The sequence below is a fragment of the Bufo bufo genome, chromosome 2 (assembly GCF_905171765.1).
Source record: "Bufo bufo chromosome 2, aBufBuf1.1, whole genome shotgun sequence".
In the NCBI taxonomy this organism is placed as follows: domain Eukaryota; kingdom Metazoa; phylum Chordata; class Amphibia; order Anura; family Bufonidae; genus Bufo; species Bufo bufo.
The window spans coordinates 296,347,170-296,370,661 of record NC_053390.1 but is presented as its reverse complement, the minus strand read 5'-3'; the positions used below and the strand labels follow the sequence as shown (position 1 = coordinate 296,370,661).

Genomic DNA, 23,492 nt, shown 5'->3' with positions numbered 1-23,492 from the left:
ATAAAATACAAATACGATAAACATAAAGCTATTAACAGACTGTTACAGAGGGGAGAGGACCCTGTCCGCGAGAGCTTACAATCTACAAGGTAGTAGTAGTTGTTAAAGGATGGAAGTTTTTGGCATATTTACAAGATATGTCCTAAATATCTGAATATGGAAGGGTGCACATCAGACCTGCTCCTAGTTCAAGAATGGGGCTCTGTCACGCCTGGCTGGGGATGGAGAGGTGACCTCATATACACAGCTCCCTCCATTCAACTGAAACTAGCCTAGTTGGTGTGCTAAGCTATTTTCCACATCTCCATTGCAGGCCGGGTGTAACAGAGATCTGTTTTTTAGATAGATGCGGGCCCCAGAGAAGGGATCCCCACATATTGGACATGTATGTCTGTGCATGTGCCATAAAGGTCCTAAGTGAGAATGCTCCTTTAATGTACTTTCACTGGAAGTTACAGCAGACAAATATGAGAAATAAAGTGGTTGTCCAAATTATTTTCAGAAGCCTCTAAGTGTTATGTACTTTCCAAGGATTTCATGCTTTCACCACTTATGCAATCACAAAAATGTCTTCCATCATAGGAGAGAGTGGACAAGACTGCCTCCAGTAATCCAGATTTGCACCTCAACCGAGCAACGGTAAGTGTTCAAGTAGTGCAGGTAATATCGATGATAAACCATTTGATTTTTATGGTTTAGATTCTCTTTTACCGTCTTCCTTAGGGTAGATGGTTATACAATTCACCATCATTGATATTCTATTACTAATGTGGAACAGGATGAACTATAGTGTACATTATCTTGCATAGCGTTGCATTCAAGTGTTCACCTGACCGAAATGTTGCAAGCAACAATAAGCCGTCAGTCCGTATCTATGGGTCCTGCGAGAGATTGGATTGCAGGACTATGTCGGCAATTATATTCCACTGTATTCAATTTAATTCATTATGAAATATCTGGCATTTTTCCATCCTTTGGATTCAGTGGGAGAACTGATGGGAAAATGGATGCAAGTTCAAATATTATGGACATCACTCGTCATCAAGCAGTTTTTGAGTACACTTTAGCTGGTTATTCTTTTTAGTATAATGGATATTATTCTTGGAACTTCTCAGGGTCCATACTGTACGCTTGGATGGCATTTTTTGCTTCATCGACTCCTAGCTTCAGTATGGGCAGCCTGGCTGAAATGGACTTATTGACTCAAGCAAGAATTGTAGATCAAAGTCTCCAATACTGATGACAGGTTCTGCAGTTTGTCTTCCTCTGATAAAGTAAAGCAAGAGGTACACTTTGTTTGACACCTTATGAATCTGGTTAAATATAAAAATTGCGTTCTCTTCCATTCAGTTGTGCAAGTATGAGGAGAACTATCAAGGAGCACTCGATGGGTTTTCTCGAGCTGCAGCTCTGGAGCCATCTTGGACTGAACCTGTTATGAGGGAAGAACAATTACTTGATTACCTGGGCAGGTTGTGTGGTCTTCTCAGCAATAAGGTATCCCCTCCGCCCTGAACACTAGCAGATCTTTCTGGTTAATTTATAGGCGTACTCTACAAATCCTATTGCTGGGACCCCCACTGATCACGAGAACAGGGGCCCCACGTGTGCGGCCACTCCATTCATTTCTGTAGTAGTTCCAGAGATGGCCAAGTACAGCGCTCCACTATCTCTGGAACTCCTATAGAAATGAATGGAGCGACCGGCCGCTCTGGTCATTTTAGGGGAGCAGCATGGGGCCTGCAGGGGGTATGTTTTTGTGATTGGAGGGGTCCTGTGGATAGGGGATATCTTGTACCTACTGGAATACTCCTAACTGCTGTTATGGAGCTAAACTAGAGAAGTGGTACATGGTTAAATTGGGACAGATGTAGAATAAGGGAATGAAGGACATGGTGGCAGCTGTAGGGGGAAGCGAAAGATAACTGGTATTACCAGGCTAATAAGATCTAAGAAAACGTGTCCCGCTATAGGGAGCTTGTAGAAGTAGCCATGCAATCTGCACCATACATTAAGATAAACATTTTTTTTTTTTAAAAGCACGTGACCTCTCCTGACATGTCTGCTTTAATAACTACGTGCATTTCTCATTTAATCTTATCACTCTATTATGTGCCATTCGTTTATTATTTCTCGTAGACGTTATGAATAAATGACTAGCCGTTTGCAGTTAAGGTCCAGAAGAGTGTTACTAGTTGGGGGGGTGTCCCTACAGTCTGACACTTACAGCTCTGATTAGATGAGGTCAGACTGTGCAGGGACTAGAGTTGTTGCGATACCAAATTTTTGATTCGGTTTCGATACCATGAAAAAGTATTGCGATACTCGATACCATTCGATACCACGCGAAAAAAATAAACAAAAAAAGCCACGTGCATTCCTCATTTTTAAAAATGGCGAATCGCGCAGTTTTTATTTTATTTTTTCTGTTCCGGCATTCACCACCTAGATTTTTTTTTTATATTTTAATAGTTTGGACTTTTCTGACGTGGCGATGTAATATGTTTATTTATATATTTTATATGTGAAATTGGGAAAAGGGGGGTGATTTTATACTTCATATTTTAGTGTTTTTTTTTTTTTTTCACTTTTTATTTAATAACTATTTCCCCCCTTAGGGGCTAGAACCTGGGATCTTTCATCCCTTTTCCTATTCACCCTGATAGATCTCTATCAGGGTGAATAGGACTCCACACTGTCCCTGCTGCTCTGTGCTTTGTGCACACAGCATCAGGGATGTTACCATGGCAACCAGGGCTTCCTGGCTGCCATGGTAACCGATCGGAGCCCCAGGCTTACACAGCTGGGGCTCCGATCAGAAGCTGCCACTGCACCACCAATGAGGGGGAAGGGAGAGGACCCTGTGGCCACTGCCACCAATGATTTTAATACTGGAGGGTTGAGAGGGGCCGGCGCACTGTGCCACCAATGATTTTAATGGGATGGGGGGATTGAGGGGGGGGGGGGGCACACTGCACCACCAATGATTTTACCCCTTTATACAGGAGGCGGGTACTAGCAGATCAGCGGCAGTTAACTGCCGCTGATCGCAGCTCCCTGTCAGGGGCAGGGTGCCGGCAATGCGATTCTGCTGCCGGCACCCGCCTCCTGTATGTGTTAAAGACTGACTACTGTATATGAGTCCAGACTTTCACTATTAGGCCACACAGAGCGGCGCCCAGCGATGTCTCAGCACTCACCATTTAGTCCTGGGCGCCGCTCCGTTCGCCCGCAGTGCCCCATTACTGTCTCCTCTCCTGCTCCACATGCTGCTGATTACTATCGGAGCGATGGGAGGAGACATCAGCTTCACTAGTGGGCGTTCCTTCTCCCTGGCTGTAGCGCTGTCCAATCGCAGCGCAGGGAAAAGGAACGCCCACTAGTGAAGCTGATGTCTCCTCCCATCGCTCCGATAGTAATCCTATCATTGGGGGCGCAGTGCGCCCGCCCCTCCTCCGCCCCTCTCTTCTCATTGCCGCCCCTCCTCCGCCCCTCTCTTCTCATTGCCGCCCCTCCTCCGCCCCTCTCTTCTCATTGGTGGCAGCGGCAGCAGCACAGGGGGGAGGGAGGACAGCTTCCTTCTCCCCGTGCTGCTGAGAGAGAACATGAGCGCGCCGATAGCAGCGCGCTCATGTTCAGAGATACTAGACTGCGCAGAAGCGCAGCCCAGTATCGAAAAAACGGAAATCCCGGTATCGTATCGATACCGGGACAAAAGTATCGATTGGGTATCGAAATTTCGATACCCGCAACAACCCTAGCAGGGACATCTGGGTATTTATTGCAAACTTCTAGCAGGAATAATAAAGGAATAGCAGATCACAAAGTAATAAGAATAGATGCTGCAGAATTACAAGGTGGATGCAAGCAGTTACTAAAACAGACGTGTCAGGAGAGGCTTCAGACAGTGTTACCTCTAAGCTTCTGCTGAGCAAGAACACAGTGATAACTCCCTGAGTACAGATAATGTAGTAGATGTTACCCGCAGTCCTATGTAACCCCACAGATAGCACAGTGATAACGTATTAGATGGTCATAACTCTGACCTTTTTAAAAAGCACAAGGATGGTTATGATCCTTGGCACGCAATAAAGCCGATCCTCTAAGGCTGGGTTCACATCGTGCTCTTCCTATCTGTTTAACATATACAAAAAATCTATACGTTAAACGGATGCCTCAGACTGATACTAAACGGTGGCATCTATTCACCATAAAAAAAAAAAGTGTACTATTTTATTTTTTGCCGGACTCTGCAGGATACAAGAACGTGGTGTGCTGCGTTTTTGTATACTTTTTTTATTATATATATATATATATGTCAAACTGAGGCATAAAACGTGGTGTGAACCCACCCTAACCCTTCTTGATGTCAATCTATACATGTCCCAGTTCCACCCAGTCCCCTTTGGGCCTAACAAAATTGAATCCCCCCTTGCAGTATACAGGGAGTGCAGAATTATTAGGCAAGTTGTATTTTTGAGGATTAATTTTATTATTGAACAACAACCATGTTCTCAATGAACCCAAAAAACTCATTAATATCAAAGCTGAATATTTTTGGAAGTAGTTTTTAGTTTGTTTTTAGCTTTAGCTATTTTAGGGGGATATCTGTGTGTGCAGGTGACTATTACTGTGCATAATTATTAGGCAACTTAACAAAAAACAAATATATACCCATTTCAATTATTTATTTTTACCAGTGAAACCAATATAACATCTCAACATTCACAAATATACATTTCTGACATTCAAAAACAAAACAAAAACAAATCAGTGACCAATATAGCCACCTTTCTTTGCAAGGACACTCAAAAGCCTGCCATCCATGGATTCTGTCAGTGTTTTGATCTGTTCACCATCAACATTGCGTGCAGCAGCAACCACAGCCTCCCAGACACTGTTCAGAGAGGTGTACTGTTTTCCCTCCTTGTAAATCTCACATTTGATGATGGACCACAGGTTCTCAATGGGGTTAAGATCAGGTGAACAAGGAGGCCATGTCATTAGATTTTCTTCTTTTATACCCTTTCTTGCCAGCCACGCTGTGGAGTACTTGGACGCGTGTGATGGAGCGTTGTCCTGCATGAAAATCATGTTTTTCTTGAAGGATGCAGACTTCTTCCTGTACCACTGCTTGAAGAGGGTGTCTTCCAGAAACTGGCAGTAGGACTGGGAGTTGAGCTTGACTCCATCCTCAACCCGAAAAGGCCCCACAAGCTCATCTTTGATGATACCAGCCCAAACCAGTACTCCACCTCCACCTTGCTGGAGTCTGAGTCGGACTGGAGCTCTCTGCCCTTTACCAATCCAGCCACGGGCCCATCCATCTGGCCCATTAAGACTCACTCTCATTTCATCAGTCCATAAAACCTTAGAAAAATCAGTCTTGAGATATTTCTTGCCCCAGTCTTGACGTTTCAGCTTGTGTGTCTTGTTCAGTGGTGGTCGTCTTTCAGCCTTTCTTACCTTGGCCATGTCTCTGAGTATTGCACACCTTGTGCTTTTGGGCACTCCAGTGATGTTGCAGCTCTGAAATATGGCCAAACTGGTGGCAAGTGGCATCTTGGCAGCTGCACGCTTGACTTTTCTCAGTTCATGGGCAGTTATTTTGCGCCTTGGTTTTTCCACACGCTTCTTGCGACCCTGTTGACTATTTTGAATGAAACGCTTGATTGTTCGATGATCACGCTTCAGAAGCTTTGCAATTTTAAGAGTGCTGCATCCCTCTGCAAGATATCTCACTATTTTTGACTTTTCTGAGCCTGTCAAGTCCTTCTTTTGACCCATTTTGCCAAAGGAAATGAAGTTGCCTAATAATTATGCACACCTGATATAGGGTGTTGATGTCATTAGACCACACCCCTTCTAATTACAGAGATGCACATCACCTAATATGCTTAATTGGTAGTAGGCTTTCGAGCCTATACAGCTTGGAGTAAGACAACATGCATAAAGAGGATGATGTGGTCAAAATACTCATTTGCCTAATAATTCTGCACGCAGTGTAATGCCTCCTTTAGTAGCCCCTCACAGTAGTGCTGGCCCCTGAATTGTTAATAAAATAAAATAAAAGTCTGGTCACATGAGCAATGACGTCAGGAAGGTCCTTTAGCCCACTAGGAAACGCCATTTACTCTGTTCTGAGTTCTGCGGCCGCCCACCCCAGCAGTGCACAAGCGGATCTCGTCTGCATTGCCCTACAATTCAGAACAGGCAGTTTGTTGAAGTCCAGGTCGCCGGCTGCGGCGGTGAGCAGGCCTATAGAGGCCCTGAGCGGTGGCACTATGGAAACTGCGCAGCTTAAAGGGAACACTGGTTACACATCCTCTCTAATGCCTCATTCACACGTCAGTGTTCGGTCAGTGATTTTGAGCCAAAAACAGGTGCAGACCGCATGTCTGTGGAGGCTCCAATCCTGGTTTTGGGTCAGTCACTGATGGAAATCACTGACGTGTGAATGAGGCTTTAGTACAATTCCTTCTCATCAAGCCAGATTACCTTGTTATCCCTTGCTGATCTACCTAATTACTTTTCTTACATATGCTTACACAGGGAAAGATCCGTGGTAAACGACTTCAGAACATGCTGAGTAGCTTAAGTCCTGGGCTTTTGGGTCATTATGGAAGTTCTGGTGGATTACAGTTAAAGCCCTTAAGTGCTCTGCAGCCAGGAAAAAACCCTGGCTGTGTGGTGCTTGGGAGGGTTGTTTTCAGCCTGGTGCCTGAGGAGCGAGTACCATTGTGAGTATTAGTCTGTTCCTGTATACAGCCATGACATGTCCGATCTACTGCAACCAATCAGACAGATCAGAGAGTCGGCATTTACATGTTACCAATATTAACAATGTGTTTTGAATCACTTTCCACCCATGATTAACGGTCTTTTTTTTTTTCTAATTTGTCTACATTTACATTGGGCTGTGCATCATTCGTTTGATCGATATAATTAAGTATGACCAGAGTTACTGGAAGTAAGTCCAGTATCACCTAAGTAAAAGATGTGATCCTTTTAGTTATTTATGATGTTATTTTTCACTAATAACAAGCTAACCTGAAAAACATGTTCAGTGCCATTCTCAAAATTGTAACTTCCTGGCTGTTTGAGGGGCAGAACTTGGAATAAGTGGAAATCTATACATTGTGTACATTCATCTCCAGAAGCCTGATGGCATTTTGTATAATGACTAATTGATACCAAGCCACTAGGGATAAATATTAGGACCAGTGGCGTACATGCAGGGGTCGCACTTGCGACCGGGCCCGGCACTCCAGGGGGCCCGGCCGCCTGTGGACCCGCCCTGCAGTAGTACTGTGCCTGTATAACCCGGGCGGCCGGCCCGGGGCCCGCCCCCAGTGTTGAGTTTCCTTGCTGCCAGCCCTACCCTCCCTTGAGTCTCCTCCCCCTGAGCAGTGGCGTACCTACCATATAGGCAGACGGGGCCCGAAGTGGAGGAGAGGCCCCGCCCCCTAATTGCTCCTATTTATCTTTCTAAAGCTAAAGGACCTTTTGATGATGTCATCAGAGGTCCTGTAAGGGAACTGCACAGTGTAAAGTGTAGTTCCCAGGTTAGAACAGTGCATCTGCCAGGACCTGTGATGACATCATCTTCAACATCACAGGTCCTGCAGAATCTAGCAAAGGAACTGCACCAAAAATGGTGTAGTTCCTAGGTTTCAAAGGTATATCTGCCAGGACCTGTGATGACATCATCACAGGTCCTTCAACCCCTAACAGCAAGTATTAGACGTTCACAAGCAGCTCTGCATTGATCCATACTGGAATGGAGTGGTAAGAGGAGGTCCTCCACTTTTCATAATTTACCCCCCATGCCCTGGTTTTACTCACTCATGTATAAAACTTCAGACAGTTACAGTGACCACTACCTCATGTACCTCACAGTGACCACTACCTCATGTACCTCACAGTGACCACTACCTCATGTACCTCACAGTGACCACTACCTCATGTACCTCACAGTGACCACTACCTCATGTACCTCACAGTGACCACTACCTCATGTACCTCACAGTGACCACTACCTCATGTACCTCACAGTGACCACTACCTCATGTACCTCACAGTGACCACTACCTCATGTACCTCACAGTGACCACTACCTCATGTACCTCACAGTGACCACTACCTCATGTACCTCAGTGACCACTACCTCATGTACCTCACAGTGACCACTACCTCATGTACCTCACAGTGACCACTACCTCATGTACCTCACAGTGACCACTACCTCATGTACCTCACAGTGACCACTACCTCATGTACCTCACAGTGACCACTACCTCATGTACCTCACAGTGACCACTACCTCATGTACCTCACAGTGACCACTACCTCATGTACCTCACACACAGTGACCATAATGTATAACTGACCACATATTTCTGTAAACACTGCATCTACAGTATTATACCTTCTTTGTCTCACATCAATACACTGCTCTGTGTGTGTGTATGTATGTATGTATGTATGTATATATATATATATATATATATATATATATACATACATACACAGACTGCATATATTACAGTGTTATACATGCAATATGTACAGATATATAGTATATACCGCAGTGCACTGATATGTGAGGTACAAGGTATAATAGATGCTGTGTGTACAGATATCAGTACACTGCTGTATATACTATATATGTGAGGTACGAGGTATAATAGATGCAGTGTGTACAGATATATAGTATATACAGCAGTGTACTGATATGTGAGGTACGAGGTGTCAATACACTGCTGTATTTACTATATACCTGTACACACTCCATCTATTATACCTCGTACCTCACATATTAGCCTACATATGTATTATATAGACTAGTAGCTCAGAATTGCACCAATATCCATTTACTATTACTGCCAGAACATGCTGGGTGTAGTAGTTTCAACTGGGCAGTCAGAGGTTGTAGGCTACAGAAATATAGCAGAGTTAGTTATAAAGCCATTGATAGGCCAATGAAGTATTTTACTATATGAAGGCAAAAGAAATGCATGACAAAACCAGCACTGCTACATAATGTAGCAGAGCTGGTTTTACGTGGGAATACCGTGGGTTATACCGAATATCATCCTCTTGTATATAGTAATATACAGTATATATACACTGCTCAAAAAAATAAAGGGAACACAAAAATAACACATCCTAGATCTGAGTTAATTAAATATTCTTCTGAAATACTTTGTTCTTTACATAGTTGAATGTGCTGACAACAAAATCACACAAAAAAAAAAAATGGAAATCAAATTTTTTAACACTTGGAGGTCTGTATTTGGAGTCACCCTCAAAATCAAAGTGGAAAAACACACTACAGGCTGATCCAACTTTGATGTAATGTCCTTAAAACAAGTCAAAATGAGGCTCAGTAGTGTGTGTGTGGCCTCCACATGCCTGTATGACCTCCCTACAACGCCTGTGCATGCTCCTGATGAGGTGGCGGACGGTCTCCTGAGGGATCTCCTCCCAGACCTGGACTAAAGCATCTGCCAACTCCTGGACAGTCTGGTGCAACGTGACGTTGGTGGATAGAGCGAGACGTTATGTCCCATATGTGCTCAATTGGATTCAGGTCTGGGGAACGGGCGGGCCAGTCCATAGCATCTATGCCTTCGTCTTGCAGGAACTGCTGACACACTCCAGCCACATGAGGTCTAGCATTGTCTTGCATTAGGAGGAACCCAGGGCCAACCGCACCAGCATATGGTCTCACAAGGGGTCTGAGGGTCTCATCTCGGTACCTAATGGCAGTCAGGCTACCTCTGGCGAGCACATGGAGGGCTGTGCGGCCCTCCAAAGAAATGCCACCCCACACCATTACTGACCCAATGCCAAACCGGTCATGCTGGAGGATGTTGCAGGCAGCAGAACGTTCTCCACGGCGTCTCCAGACTCTGTCACATGTGCTCAGTGTGAACCTGCTTTCATCTGTGAAGAGCACAGGGCGCCAGTGGCGAATTTGCCAATCTTGGTGTTTTCTGGCAAATGCCAAACGTCCTGCACCGTGTTGGGCTGTAAGCACAACCCCCACCTGTGGACGTCGGGCCCTCATATCACCCTCATGGAGTCTGTTTCTGACCGTTTGAGCAGACACATGCACATTTGTGGCCTGCTGGAGGTCATTTTGCAGGGCTCTGGCAGTGCTCCTCCTGTTCCTCCTTGCACAAAGGCGGAGGTAGCGGTCCTGCTGCTGGGTTGTTGCCCTCCTACGGCCTCCTCCAAGTCTCCTGATGTACTGGCCTGTCTCCTGGTAGCGCCTCCATGCTCTGGACACTACGCTGACAGACACAGCAAACCTTCTTGCCACAGCTCGCATTGATGTGCCATCCTGGATAAGCAGCACTACCTGAGCCACTTGTGTGGGTTGTAGACTCCGTCTCATGCTACCACTAGAGTGAAAGCACCGCCAGCATTCAAAAGTGACCAAAACATCAGCCAGGAAGCATAGGAACTGAGAAGTGATCTGTGGTCACCACCTGCAGAACCACTCCTTTATTGGGGGTGTCTTGCTAATTGCCTATAATTTCCACCTGTTGTCTATCCCATTTGCACAACAGCATGTGAAATTGATTGTTACTCAGTGTTGCTTCTTAAGTAGACAGTTTGATTTCACAGAAGTGTGATTGACTTGGAGTTACATTGTGCTGTTTAAGTGTTCCCTTTATTTTTTTGAGCAGTGTGTGTGTGTATATGTATGTATATATATATATATATGTATGTATGTATTTATTTATATATTATTTTTATTTATTACACATACACACACCAGCGGGTTGGGGGGGGCGTTGACGGGAAGGGGGCCCCATGGATCAGTTTCGCATCGGGGCCCCGTGGATTGTGTGTACGCCACTGATTAGGACGCTATAGCACGTGCAGCCGAGCCACAAGTACTGCATCCACGCTTTGTGAAGCCACAGCATAAATCTGCAACATGCCAATTTACGCTGCAGATTTTACCCGTGACTTTCAACCTTTGCAATCTAAAGGTTGAAAGCAGAGGCGGACCCGCTCTGATGCTGGCAGTGTCTTAGGAAACACCAGCCCATTTAGGGTTTTTTTTGCGGTGGAAGTTTTTGGCCACATCAGCTGTGGATTTCCGCTAAATGTGGCTGTACTCTTAGTCATGTATTTCCAGTGCTGCCGTGTGGGACAATGTAAAAAAAAACTGGTTTTGGCAAATGGTAATTTAAATGGAATCTGTCACCAAAACAGCCCCCTTTATTTTGGTAGATAAAAAGTCTCCAGGTGCTCTTGAGCAGCCTCCTGAACGTCTACTCGGGGTGCCATTAAAAAGCACACCCTATATGTAAATGAGGGTCCTGTCTGGATGATTAGCCCCACTTAATTTACAAAGAGAATGTGCTTTTTCATGTGGAGCCCCCACTAGCTTGTTTTTCTCAGATGTCTTCTAGATGTCCTAAATTAAAGGGGTTTTCCGAGACTTTCATGCTGATGACCTATCTTCTGGATAGATCATCAGAATTTGATCAGTGGGGGTCTGACACCCTGGACCCCCGTCGTTCAGCTGTTTGTGAAGGTACTAGTGCTCGCAGTAGCGCCACGGCCTTCTCTCAGTTTTACCTACGCCAGTGACGACACGTTCATCAGTCACATGGCCTAGGCATAACTTGGGCCCCTTCCACTTCTATGGGGCTGACTGCGATACCATGCACAGCCGCTATACAATGTACAGCATTGTGCTTGGTAAGCGTGGAGAAGGCCGTGGCTCTCACAGGAGCCCTGGTGCCTTCTCAACAGCTGCTCAGTGGGGGTTCTGGGTTTCGGACCCCTCCCTCCAATCGGATACTGATGACCTATACAAAGGACACGTTAGATCTGATAATGTTAGTGATCAATGAAGTAAACCAGATTACACGGATGTAACTACCACACTGTGTTATGGGGAGTTTGACAACGCTGTGATCACAGGTAATGATCTCTTGTCCCTTGTTTCCCTCTTCTCTGTTCTGAGGTTGGACACACACATAAAATACTTATTGGTTGAGCATTGTGATTGAGCTGTTAAGACAGATATATATTAGTCTTAACCTTTTTTTTTTTTTTTTTTTTACTAATAGACATGAAATGGTCAAGAATTTTATCTATATCTATACTCTTTACCCCTGTGGTCAGTTACATTTTGATCACCTTGGTAAGACCTTCACTAGAGACTAATGAAGTTGTCCAGGATTAGGAAAACATGGCTGCTGTGTACCATAAGCAGCAGTTGACCAGTGAGGTATTGCACCTCAGACATGTTGCTGAGCTGCAATTCCAATTGTAACCCATGGACCAGCCTTAAATGGGGCGTCTCATCTTGGACACTGGGGACATATCATTAGGACATGCCCCCAATTTCTGATGGGTGCGGGTCCCACCTCTGGAACGGAGCCTCAAAGTCACATAGGGCGCACTGCGCATGCATGGCCACTCCATTTCTACTGGAGTGCCGAAAAAGCGTTGCTCAGCTATTTTCCAGAGTCCCATTGAAATTAATGGGAAGCGCACAACGCAAGCACAGCCACTGCTCCATTCACTTCTGTCAGGCTTATGGAAATAGCGGCACCAGGGCTCCGCTATTTTTGGCACTACCATAGAAATCAGTGGAGGGCGCCCGTACATGTGCAGTGCGCCCTCCCTCACTTTGCAGGCTCCGTTCTGAGACTATCAGACATTAGGGGCATATTTTAGCGATCATGTAAATGCACCCTAACTTCTATGTCTTAGATTCTGCTCACCATATATTAATCCTATATTTTTTTTTCTGGGTTTTTGCAGCACATTTGGACTTGTTGATACAGAGGGAACTTGTTATGCTATAATGGTTTACAATATGGTGGAAAGCTGGGGAGTTCTCATTGCAGACTCTGTTACCATCCCTGAACCGCACTTGAAACAACACACTATTCAACACAAAGGCCAGGTAAGTCTGCATTGTAATTTCTAGCAAATTCCTGATGCATCAGGTAGAATAGGATCGAGCATACAATAAACCCCTGGAGCAGCAGCATTTTTTTGAAGGTTCTGGACTCAAGACACAGCATTCAGTTGGAGACCCCTTGTTGACTACTTCTTTTTAAACATTACATTATTACAACTTTTACAGTCACTGAAAAAATGTACATAGAAAAATATCAAGGGACTATATTCATTTATAATATCACTGAAAGCATGAGATCTAAAACTTAAAGGGGTTTTCTGAGATTGTAATACTGATGACCTATGCTCAGGATATGTCATTGGTATCTGGTGGGGTTCTGACACAAAGGACCCCCGCTGATCAGCTGTGTGAGAAGAGCAGCGGCACTTCTCGCAGCTTTCCCTAGGCCATGTGATGTAATTCATCAGTCACATGGCCTAGGTGCAGCTCAGTCTCATTGCGTGATACCAAGCACAGCCGCTATACAATGTACGGTGCTGTGCTTTGTGAGCACTGAGCGCCAGTGTTCTGCCAGATTCCTATACCTTGGCAGAATGCTATACTCGGAAGTGACGCGGCCGCACCGGAATCAGCTGGAGGAGGCTGTGTGTGGATCTGCGCAAGCGCAGATCCACTGGATTAGTAAAAATAACTGCACCGCCACAGGAGAAACACCTACATCATTTACATGTGCGAAACCGTACACCGCAAATGCGCACTCGGGGACCGCACTCAGCTCTGCAGATCCACACACACCCTCCTCCAGCTGATTCCGGTGCGTCCGCGTCACTTTCGGGTATAGCATTCTGCCAGGTATAGCAATCTGGCAGAACACTGGTTCCTTTCTCAAACAGCTGATCGATGGGGGTCCCGGGTGTCGGATAGGTCATCAGTATTAAAATCTCAGAAAACCCTTTTAACTTTCATTATGCAATTATGTTAAAAGGTAACTGACCACCAAAACACACAATTGTTGAAAGAAACTAAAAATATGGACTATTAAACAAAGAAGAAGTGCAAGAGGGATGGTGTAATATCAATACATCCTAGAAAGCAAGACAGATTTGGGGAGGGAGGACAGGACTGTCCCTACAGTGACCCTATCCAGAGTAACACACTGATGATAGGGGACCTTTCCCCCAGAACCACCCCCTATTGCACCCTGGATAACCCTAGGAGCAGAGTCCACCTATCATCAGTTTGTTACTCTAGCTAGGGTCACTTTAGGGACACCCCTTAGGCTGAGTTCACACTTCAGTTATTTGATCAGTTATTTCCATCAGTTATTGTGAGCCAAAACCAGTATGAAACCCACACAGGTATCGGGTATAATGGAAAGCTCTGCTCCTGTTCCGTGTGTGTGTTTTTTTTTTTTTTTTAATCAGATAGTATATTCATTTCCCAAGAGGTAGAGATAAGATACAAATAACAATGCACATACAAATTACAGTATGAAGTATACATAATCTCTGGTAATTGACATACCTTATCTCAGCAGCAATACACATTATGCATATTATCTAACAATGGTGCAAGATATCAATATGATTTCTTATCAGTGTAGAATGGTAGCTATCATAACCTATTCACTCTTAAAACACCTAACTCCCCACCCCCACCCCCAGGCGATGAGACGGGCACGACATCAACCGTTCAGTTGTACTCCATAGGAGAACCAACCTTTCTAAAGTATATACCAGATCACTAATCAAATCACCCCTTCCATGTATGACTTCCCTTCCTAGGCATGAGCACATGTACACACAACACTATACTGCCTTCCTATGTAGGCAGCTCCACGGTGGCAGGCCTAATTACATTGCACCATTCCTATAGTCTACCCATTTGTCCCAGATTTTGTTACATTTTCCCAGACACTGCCTCTTAAGATATATTCCTTTTTCTAGGCGAAGGATATCAGTCATTCTGTTTATGAATGCTGGCCTCGATGGGGCCTGGGGTCTAAGCCAGTATTTAGCAATCAATTTTCTAGCCTGGAAAAGCAAACTCTGCACTCCCAGACGATAATGACTATTTTTAATGTCCAGTATTCCCAGTACACATGTCCTCGGATTAGCCGAGATCTCAATATTGTAGGCGTCTTTAATAGTTGCCAGAACATCAGTCCAGAATTTATTAAGCTCTGTACAGTCCCAGAACGTGTGTAGCAAGGAAGCAGGACTCTCTCCACATCGAGGACAGGGTGCATCAGGTCTAACCCCTATCCTGAACAAAAATGCTGGAGTCCTATCCACCCTGTGACCAAGAAACAGCTGAGACATGCGTTGGCCTTCACAAAGCGACAACTGAGGTGTCAATGCCAGTATCGACTTCCATTGTTCCTCTGATATTGGTCCAACCTCCCCTTCCCATTTACACTTGACCACTAGTGTATCCTGTTTCACTGATTTCACAAATAGATTCCTATAAATGGATGAAATGAATCCACTCGAGAAGTAACCCGTCAGGATTTGTTGGTACAGTCATACATTTAAGTGACCTAGATTTCGCCCGTACCTGAAAGGCATGTCGTAGCTGCAAAAACTGATAAAAGGCTGTGTGAGGAAGCGCAAACTCATTCCTAAACTGCTCAAAGGACTTAAACTCCCCATCCTTCTGCAGCTGATATAAGAATTTCACGCCCTTACGATCCCAGGGCCAAAAACTTTCTATGCGAAATATTTCAGGCAACTGAGGATTCTTCCATACAGGAGTGACCTGGGTGAAGCCCTGTACAGACAGCAAAACACGACCCCTCTGCCAGACTTTATGTATCATATTGAGTGTAGGGTATCCCATTATCTTATCAGAGAGACCACTATTTTCCAGCAAAGCTACCGGTGAGTCATGACCTATGATATGTGCTATCAGGCAGAAGCAACGTCCCCAGGGATCCTTCCCCACCCCCTCAGCTGCTGCAGCTGGGAAGATATATAATATAGCCAGGAGTTAGGGATAGAAAGCCCCCCTGCATCTTTTCCTCTCTGCAATGTATCCAATTGGATCCTAGCTGTGTTCCTGCGCCAAAAAAGATTCCTAAATAGTCTATCTATTCTAATAAAGATCCGGCAAGGTACCCATACAGGGGAATTGTGCAGGACATAGATAAGTTTTGGCATAACCATTTTAAGGAGATTATTCCTACCAATTTCTGACATTGGGAGTTTACACCATGCCTAATTTTTTTCAGATATAATATCCAGTAGCGGCTCTATTTATTTTTCAAGTAATGCCCCAGGTTCGTTGAAACAACTATTCCCAGATATTTGATTTGTTGAACAATCTGCAGCTGAGTGGACCGCAGGAGGGAACTATCGGAGGGCACATCTAGCGGCAACAGAGTGGCCAGACCTATCGCCCAAATCCTTTATGATGGACATAATAGGACCTAGCGACTTCTCTGTATTCCCCACATATATAAGCATGTCGTCAGCGTAGAGAGATACCCGCTCTTCCCCATCTCCCATAGGAAATCCTACAATTTTGTCTGAGGAACGGAGTAGACATGCCAGCGGCTCAATCGCAATGGCAAATGAAAGAGGGGATAGCGGGCACCCCTGACGCGTTCCCCTGCCGAGCCTAAATGCATCTGACAATCCCCCCATTATCTCTAATCCTAGCTGTGGGGCCCAAAGCCCATGACTTGCAACACTGCCCAGAGATAGTTCCATTCTACACAATCAAAAGCCTTGGCCACATCTAGGGAAAGTATGACCCGTCCTCCATCTGATTCTGCCCTCCTTTGAATATTAAGAAAGAGTCTTCTAAGATTTACCGAAGTGGATTTATCAGGTATGAATCCCGCTTGATCTCTATGTATAATGGTCAAAATGACCGTTTGCAACCGTTTTGCTAGGACTTTCGCTAAAATCTTAACATCAGATGTCAATAGTGAGATTGGCCTATGAGTCAGGAAGATTTGGAACCTTTCCAGGCTTGGGCAGTACAACAATTATGGCTTCCTTCATGGAAGCAGGCATTTCTCCTGTTAGTAGGGCATCATTTAAATACAGATAGCAATTGGGGTAGGAGGATACCGATATATTTTTTTCAAAAACTCTGCTGGCAGGCCGTCTATTCCAGGGGCTTTTTCATTAGGAAAGGATTTGAGTGCCAATTCTAACTCGGGCAGCGTCAAAGGCCGGTCTAGATAGGCCACACTCTCCGCAGAGAGCCGCGGAACACTAATCCCAGCAAGATATTCGGTAATATTAGAGGATTTAACTGTAAGCTGTGTTCTATATAGGGATTCGAAATATGTATGAAATACCTCCAGGATATCAGTGTCTTCTGTAACCACAGAGCCATCAGTTCCTCGGATAGACAGTATTTTAGATGGCCCATCTTGCGCCCTGACAACTCTATTAACACAGCCTGATGAGCATATTAAAAGAAAACAAAAAAGTCTTTATTGGGATGATCTATTAAAATCGGGGAAATTCTTATGTATCACTTTGTGTGACCATCAGGCAACCAGACTAGAAGTGGTGTAGACGGGAGTATCGTATAATCAATTCAGGTCTGGAATAATACTTATACTTGCTAGCAAGGGGCTGCTAACAAGCAAAGAAAACAGCCATCATAGCGCCGGTAGCCCGTACACACAACCGCGCAGGGCACTTGTTCCATCACAGGCGTCCTTAACTTAGCTCCTGAAGATACGTGGCGCACATATGTCACGTTGAAACGCGTAGAGCCGATGTCAATGACTATAGGACACTGTTCTAAAGGCAGGGTGTGAATGTGCACTGACAATCTACCTCTTAGGTAGGTTCCACTGGCAACCAATATATAGGCTATTTGAGACTCGAGCATAATAGGTATCACGGTGTATATGATTTGGATGATTGGCTACAGATGGGACCTTTCCAAACATAGCCGTGTGCAAGCAGTGTGTATGGTACCAATTGTATCAAGCAGTGTACGCAATAACCACTGAGACTGATGTATGTGGATGATTGGTTGAATCATAGACCAGATTCCATAGGCCAAGTACAGCCAGTGCTGTGTGCTCTCAGAGATAGATAGATATAGATATATATATATATCTATATCTATCTCTATCTATCTATCTATCTATCTCTGAAGCTAGTCACTAGATATATGCCTATAGTTGTCAGTGTGCTGCCGATATATAGAGGTGGTGTGTGTGTCACACCCTAGCCTATAACCTAATTGGACTGTGTCCTTTTTTTTTCTTTGCTTGTTAGCAGCACCTTGCTAGCAAGTATAAGTATTATTCCAGACCTGAATTGATGTAGCAGATTATACGATACTCCCGTCTACACCACTTCTAATCTGGTTGCCTGATTATCACACAAAGTGATACATAAGAATTTCCCCGATTTTTTTTTTTTTTTTTTTTTTTTTTTTTTAAATAGATTATCCCAATCAAGACTTTTTTGTTTTCTTTCAATACGTTCATCAGGCTGTGTTAATATAATATCCACGAACGTTTAACAATTCTTACTGGATTAGTGTGTGAAATGCCCTGACAACTCTGACTAATAACCTCCCAGAACTTTCCCGCGCCTCAAAGTACTTTTGTTTTAGAAAGAAACGTTTATATTCGGCGGTGTGCAGGATATGGCTGACTCTTCGTGAGCACTGGAGGGTCTCCTCCGTTTCCACTACCAGAGCCTGTAGTTTTATTTGAGTGTCCCTGGATTTCATTTTATGGCGACTTATCCTTTGAATGCAAAGGCCCCGGATAAACGCCTTGCACGTATCCCACACTATTCCAACAGGCGTCGACCCATTATTAGTAGCAAAGAATTCCTTAATCTCCTCTTCAATACCTGTATCCCAATCTACCAGCTGTAGCCAGAAAGGATGTCTCCACTAACCAACCCCAAAAGAATGCCAGACACCTAATTTAACCCCTTAAGAACTTGGGAATCATGCCGTACCGGTACGTCCTGAGTCCTTAAGGACCCATGACGTACCGGTACGTCATGTGTTGTTCCGATCACCGACTCCTGGGCGGGCGGTGATCGTAACCCGGTGCCTGCTCAAATCATTGAGCAACCTGCGGTTGCGGCGGTGATCGGGCGTGCCATCGGGTCCCCATGCGGCCATTTCGGTGACTGCTGTATGAGTAATACACACAGTATTACTCATACAGCCAATGCATTCCAATACAGAAGTATTGGAATGCATTGTAAAGGATTAGACCCCCAAAAGTTGAAGTCCCAAAGTGGGACAAAAAAATAAAGTGAAAAAAAAGTTGGAAAAATAAAGGTTTTCTCCCCAAAAAATTAAGTTTCAAGTAAAAATAAACAAAAACGTAATTTTCCCCAAATAAAGTAAAAAAAAAAAAAGGTAAAAAATAGGGGGAAAATTTAGGTATCGCCGCGTCCGTATCGACCGGCTCTATAAATATATCATATGACCTAACCCTTCAGATGAACACCATAAAAAATAAAAACTGTGCTAAATAAACAATTTTTTTTGGTCACCTTACATCACAAAAAGTACAACAGCAAGCGATCAAAAAGGCGTTTGCCCACCAAAATAGTACCAGTCACCTCATCCCGCAAAAAATGAGCCCCTACCTGAGACAAGCGCCCAAAAAATAAAAAAACTATGGCTCAGAATATGGAGACACGAAAACATCATTTTATTTATTTTTTAAAAAGCTGTTATTGTGTAAAACTTACATAAATAAAAAAAAGTATACATATTTGGTATCGCCGCGTCCGTATCGACCGGCTCTATACAAATATGACATGATCTAACCTGTCAGATGAATGTTGTAAATAAAAAATAAAAACTGTGCCAAAACAGCTATTGTTATCTTGCCTCACAAAAAGTGTAATATAGAACAACCAAAAATCATATGTACCCTAAACTAGTACCAACAATACTGCCACCCTATCCCGTAGTTTCTAAAATGGGGCCACTTTTTTGGAGTTTCTACTCTAGGAGTGCATCAGGGGGGCTTCAAATGGGACATGGTGTCAAAAAAACCAGTCCAGCAAAATCTGCCTTCTAAAAACCGTATGGCATTCCTTTCCTTCTGTGCCCTGCCGTGTGCCCGTACAGCGGTTTACGACCACATATGGGGTGTTTCTGTTAACTACAGAATCGGGGCCATAAATATTGAGTTTGGTTTGGCTGTTAACCCTTGCTTTGTAACTGGAAAAAAATTATTAAAATTGAAAATCTGCCAAAAAAGTGAAATTTTTAAATTGTATCTCTATTTTCCATTAATTCTTGTGGAACACCTAAAGGGTTAACAAAGTTTGTAAAATCAGTTTAGAATACCTTGAGCGGTGTAGTTTATAGAATGGGGTCATTTTTGGGTGGTTTCTGTTATGTAAGCCTCGCAAAGTGACTTCAGACCTGAACTGGTCCCTAAAAATTGGGTTTTTGATGTGCTTCTAAACTTCTAAGGCTTGTAACATCCCCCCCCCCCCCAAAAAAAAATATCCTTCCCAAAATGATCCAAACATGAAGTAGACATTTGGGGAATGTAAAGTAATAACTATTTTTGGAGGTATTACTATGTATTATAGAAGTAGAGAAACTGAAACTTGGAAATTTTGACTTTTTTTTTAAATTTATTTTTGTCCCATTTTAAGCCCCCCTGATGCACCCCTAGAGTAGAAACTCACAAAAAGTTACCCCATTTTAGAAACTACGGGATAGGGTGGCAGTATTGTTGGTACTAGTTTAGGGTACATATGATTTTTAGTTGCTCTATATTACACTTTTTGTGAGGCAAGGTAACAAGAAATAGCTGTTTTGGCACCGTTTTTTTTTTTTTTTTTTTTTGCTATTTACAACATTCATCTGACAGGTTAGATTATGGTCTATTTTTATAGACCAGGTTGTCACGGATGCGGCGATACCTAATATGTATACTTTTTTTTTTTTATTATTTATGTAAGTTTTACACTGATTTCATTTTTGAAGCAAAAAAAAATCATGTTAGTGTTTCCATAGTCTGAAAGCCATAATTTTTTCAGTTTTTGGGCGATTACCTTGGGTAGGGTACGATTTTTGCGGGATGAGATGACTGTTTTATTGGCACTATTTTGGGGTGCGTGTGACTTTTTGATCGCTTGCTATTACACTTTTTGTGATGTAAGGTGACAAAAAATGGTTTATTTAGCACAGTTTTTATTTTTTACGGTGTTCATCTGAGGGGTTAGGTCATGTGATATTTTTATAGAGCCGGTCGATACGGACGCGGCGATACCTAATATGTCTAATCCCTTTTACAATGCATTCCAATACTTCTGTATTGGAATGCATTGGCTGTATGAGTAATACAGTGAGTATTACTCATACAGCTTCTGGCCTGTGAGATCCAGGGGGCTGGATCTCACAGGCTCGTCACCGGAAGGCAGCGCAGATGCTTAAAGAAGGCATCGCGCTGCCTTCCATGCCATCGGGTCCCCCCTACAGCCGCATGGGGACCCGATGGCACCGCCGGATAAGGTAAAACCGCAAACTGCAGGTCTGAATTGACCTGCGGTTTGCAAAGATTGTGCCCCCCTCCGGCATTGTGACAGGATGCCCACTGAATGATTTCAGCGGACATCCTGTTCCGATTAACCCCCGCCTCAATGTAATTTTAAACTTAGGATGTACCGGTACGCCCTGGGTCCTTAACCCCTTAAGGACCGGGCTCATTTTCACCTTAAGGACCAGGCCATTTTTTGCAAATCTGACCAGTGTCACTTTAAGTGCTCATAACTTTAAAACGCTTTGACTTATCCAGGCCATTCTGAGATTGTTTTTTCGTCACATATTGTACTTCATGACACTGGTAAAATGAAGTCAAAAAAATTATTTTTTTTGCACAAAAAAATACCTAATTTACCAAAAATTTGAAAAAAATTAGCAAATTTCAAAGTTTCAGTTTCTCTACTTCTGTAATACATAGTAATACCCCAAAAAATTGTGATGACTTTACATTCCCCATATGTCTACTTCATGTTTGAATTGTTTTGGGAATGATATTTTATTTTTTGGGGATGTTATAAGGCTTAGAAGTTTAGAAGCAAATCTTGAAATTTTTCAGAAATTTACAAAAACTCAATTTTTAGCGACCAGTTCAGGTCTGAAGTCACTTTGCGAGGCTTACATAATAGAAACCACCCAAAAATGACCCCATCTAAGAAACTACACCCCTCAAGGTATTCAAAACTGATTTTGCATACATTGTTAACCCTTTAGGTGTTGCACAAGAGTTATTGGCAAATGGGGAGGAAATTTGAGAATTTCATATTTTTGTCAAATTTTTCATTTCTCGCCCAGTTTCCTTGGGGGACACAGAAGACCTTGGGTATAGCTCATCTCCATAGGAGGCGTGACACTAAGTGAAGACTGTTAAGCCCCTCCTCCACAGCTATACCCTCAGCCTGGAGAGAGAGACTGCCAGTTTTTGCTTAGTGTCCAAGGAGGCAAGACACTCCCTGCTCTGCAGGGCTGGTTTCTCCTTGTTTCAATTTTAGATTTTTACTTTTTTCTTTTCTTTTTGTTCCAGATCATCAGGGATAACAGAGTCGCACTAGACCTCTCTGTTCTCCCGGGGTTGAGCTGCGCCAGTGCCGGTTACCCGCACTGCTGCCTCCCCCACAGAAGGCAAGGTGGATCAGGGCAGCCCAGCTCCCCTACATCCCGCCAGCGCAAGGGTCGCCCGCACGCCAAGTCCCTCTTCCAGCGTCCTGCCACTACGGTGCCAGTAGCTGAAGGGGCGACCCTGCTGGAACGGACCGAGGGTGAAGACGGCTGTGGTAAGAAAGAGGCTTCTCCAGCCCTACGTCCCCCACCCCCCCCACCCTGGTCTCCTGCGTGCCTGACCCCCATACTGGGTCTCTAGTCCCCTGCTGGATCTATGCTGGCCCCTGGGGTGCCGCAGAGCGGCAATTTCCTTCTGCCTCCCCCTGCCTGGCTCCCATAGACATGCAGCCAGTGGCTGTCTCCACAGCCAGCTACAGAAGCGGCAACTAACATGGGTGAAAATCAGCACAGGCATCTCCTACCGGAGTGTTGCTCAAGGCCTGAGGCTCCTGACGGCTGTGGAGTAAGGCCTCGCCTCCGGCCGACATTGGTAGTCCGGTGCGGCCGGGCGCCGCAAAATCTTAGCCCAGGCTCCGCGGCCTGCTAGGCCGCCATTCCGGGTCCCTGACTCTTCCGACCGGCGGGTGGGCTCCCGCGGCCGGCAAGCCGCCATTCCGAGCCCCTGACTCTTCCGGCCGGCGGGGTGGGCTCCCGCGGCCGGCAAGCCGCCATTCCGAGCCCCTGACACTCCGGCCGGCGGGGTGGGCTCCCGCGGCCGGCTTTGGGCTTGACGTCTATGCCCAGCAGGCCCCGGCTGACCGTTGGTGCCGGTCGGTGGGGCTCCGCTAATTTTAGCCCAGGTTTCGCGGCCTGCTGGGCCGCAATTCCGACCGGCCCGCGGGGTGGGCTCCCGCGGCCGTTTTTGATGCGCCACTCCGCCTCAGGTCCGGCGGTACATACCGGGCGCCGCAAATTTAGACCCCGGCTTCACGGCCTACTAGGCCGCAAAATTCCGGCCTCTGGTGGAGGGGGCGGGAAC

The 23,492-nt window shown here is 44.7% G+C and overlaps 1 protein-coding gene across 2 annotated transcripts in view; it reads left to right on the top strand.

Moving 5' to 3' along the window:
• The window catches only part of TTC5 (tetratricopeptide repeat domain 5), a 64,759-nt gene that overhangs the window by 28,186 nt on the left and 13,081 nt on the right, over window positions 1–23,492 (top strand). For both annotated transcript variants that reach the window (XM_040416776.1, XM_040416777.1), the window contains exons 6-9: window positions 583–639; window positions 1,351–1,497; window positions 6,553–6,740; window positions 12,799–12,943. In XM_040416776.1, coding sequence (XP_040272710.1) covers window positions 583–639; window positions 1,351–1,497; window positions 6,553–6,740; window positions 12,799–12,943 — 537 coding nt within the window. The remainder of the gene's footprint in view (window positions 1–582; window positions 640–1,350; window positions 1,498–6,552; window positions 6,741–12,798; window positions 12,944–23,492) is intronic.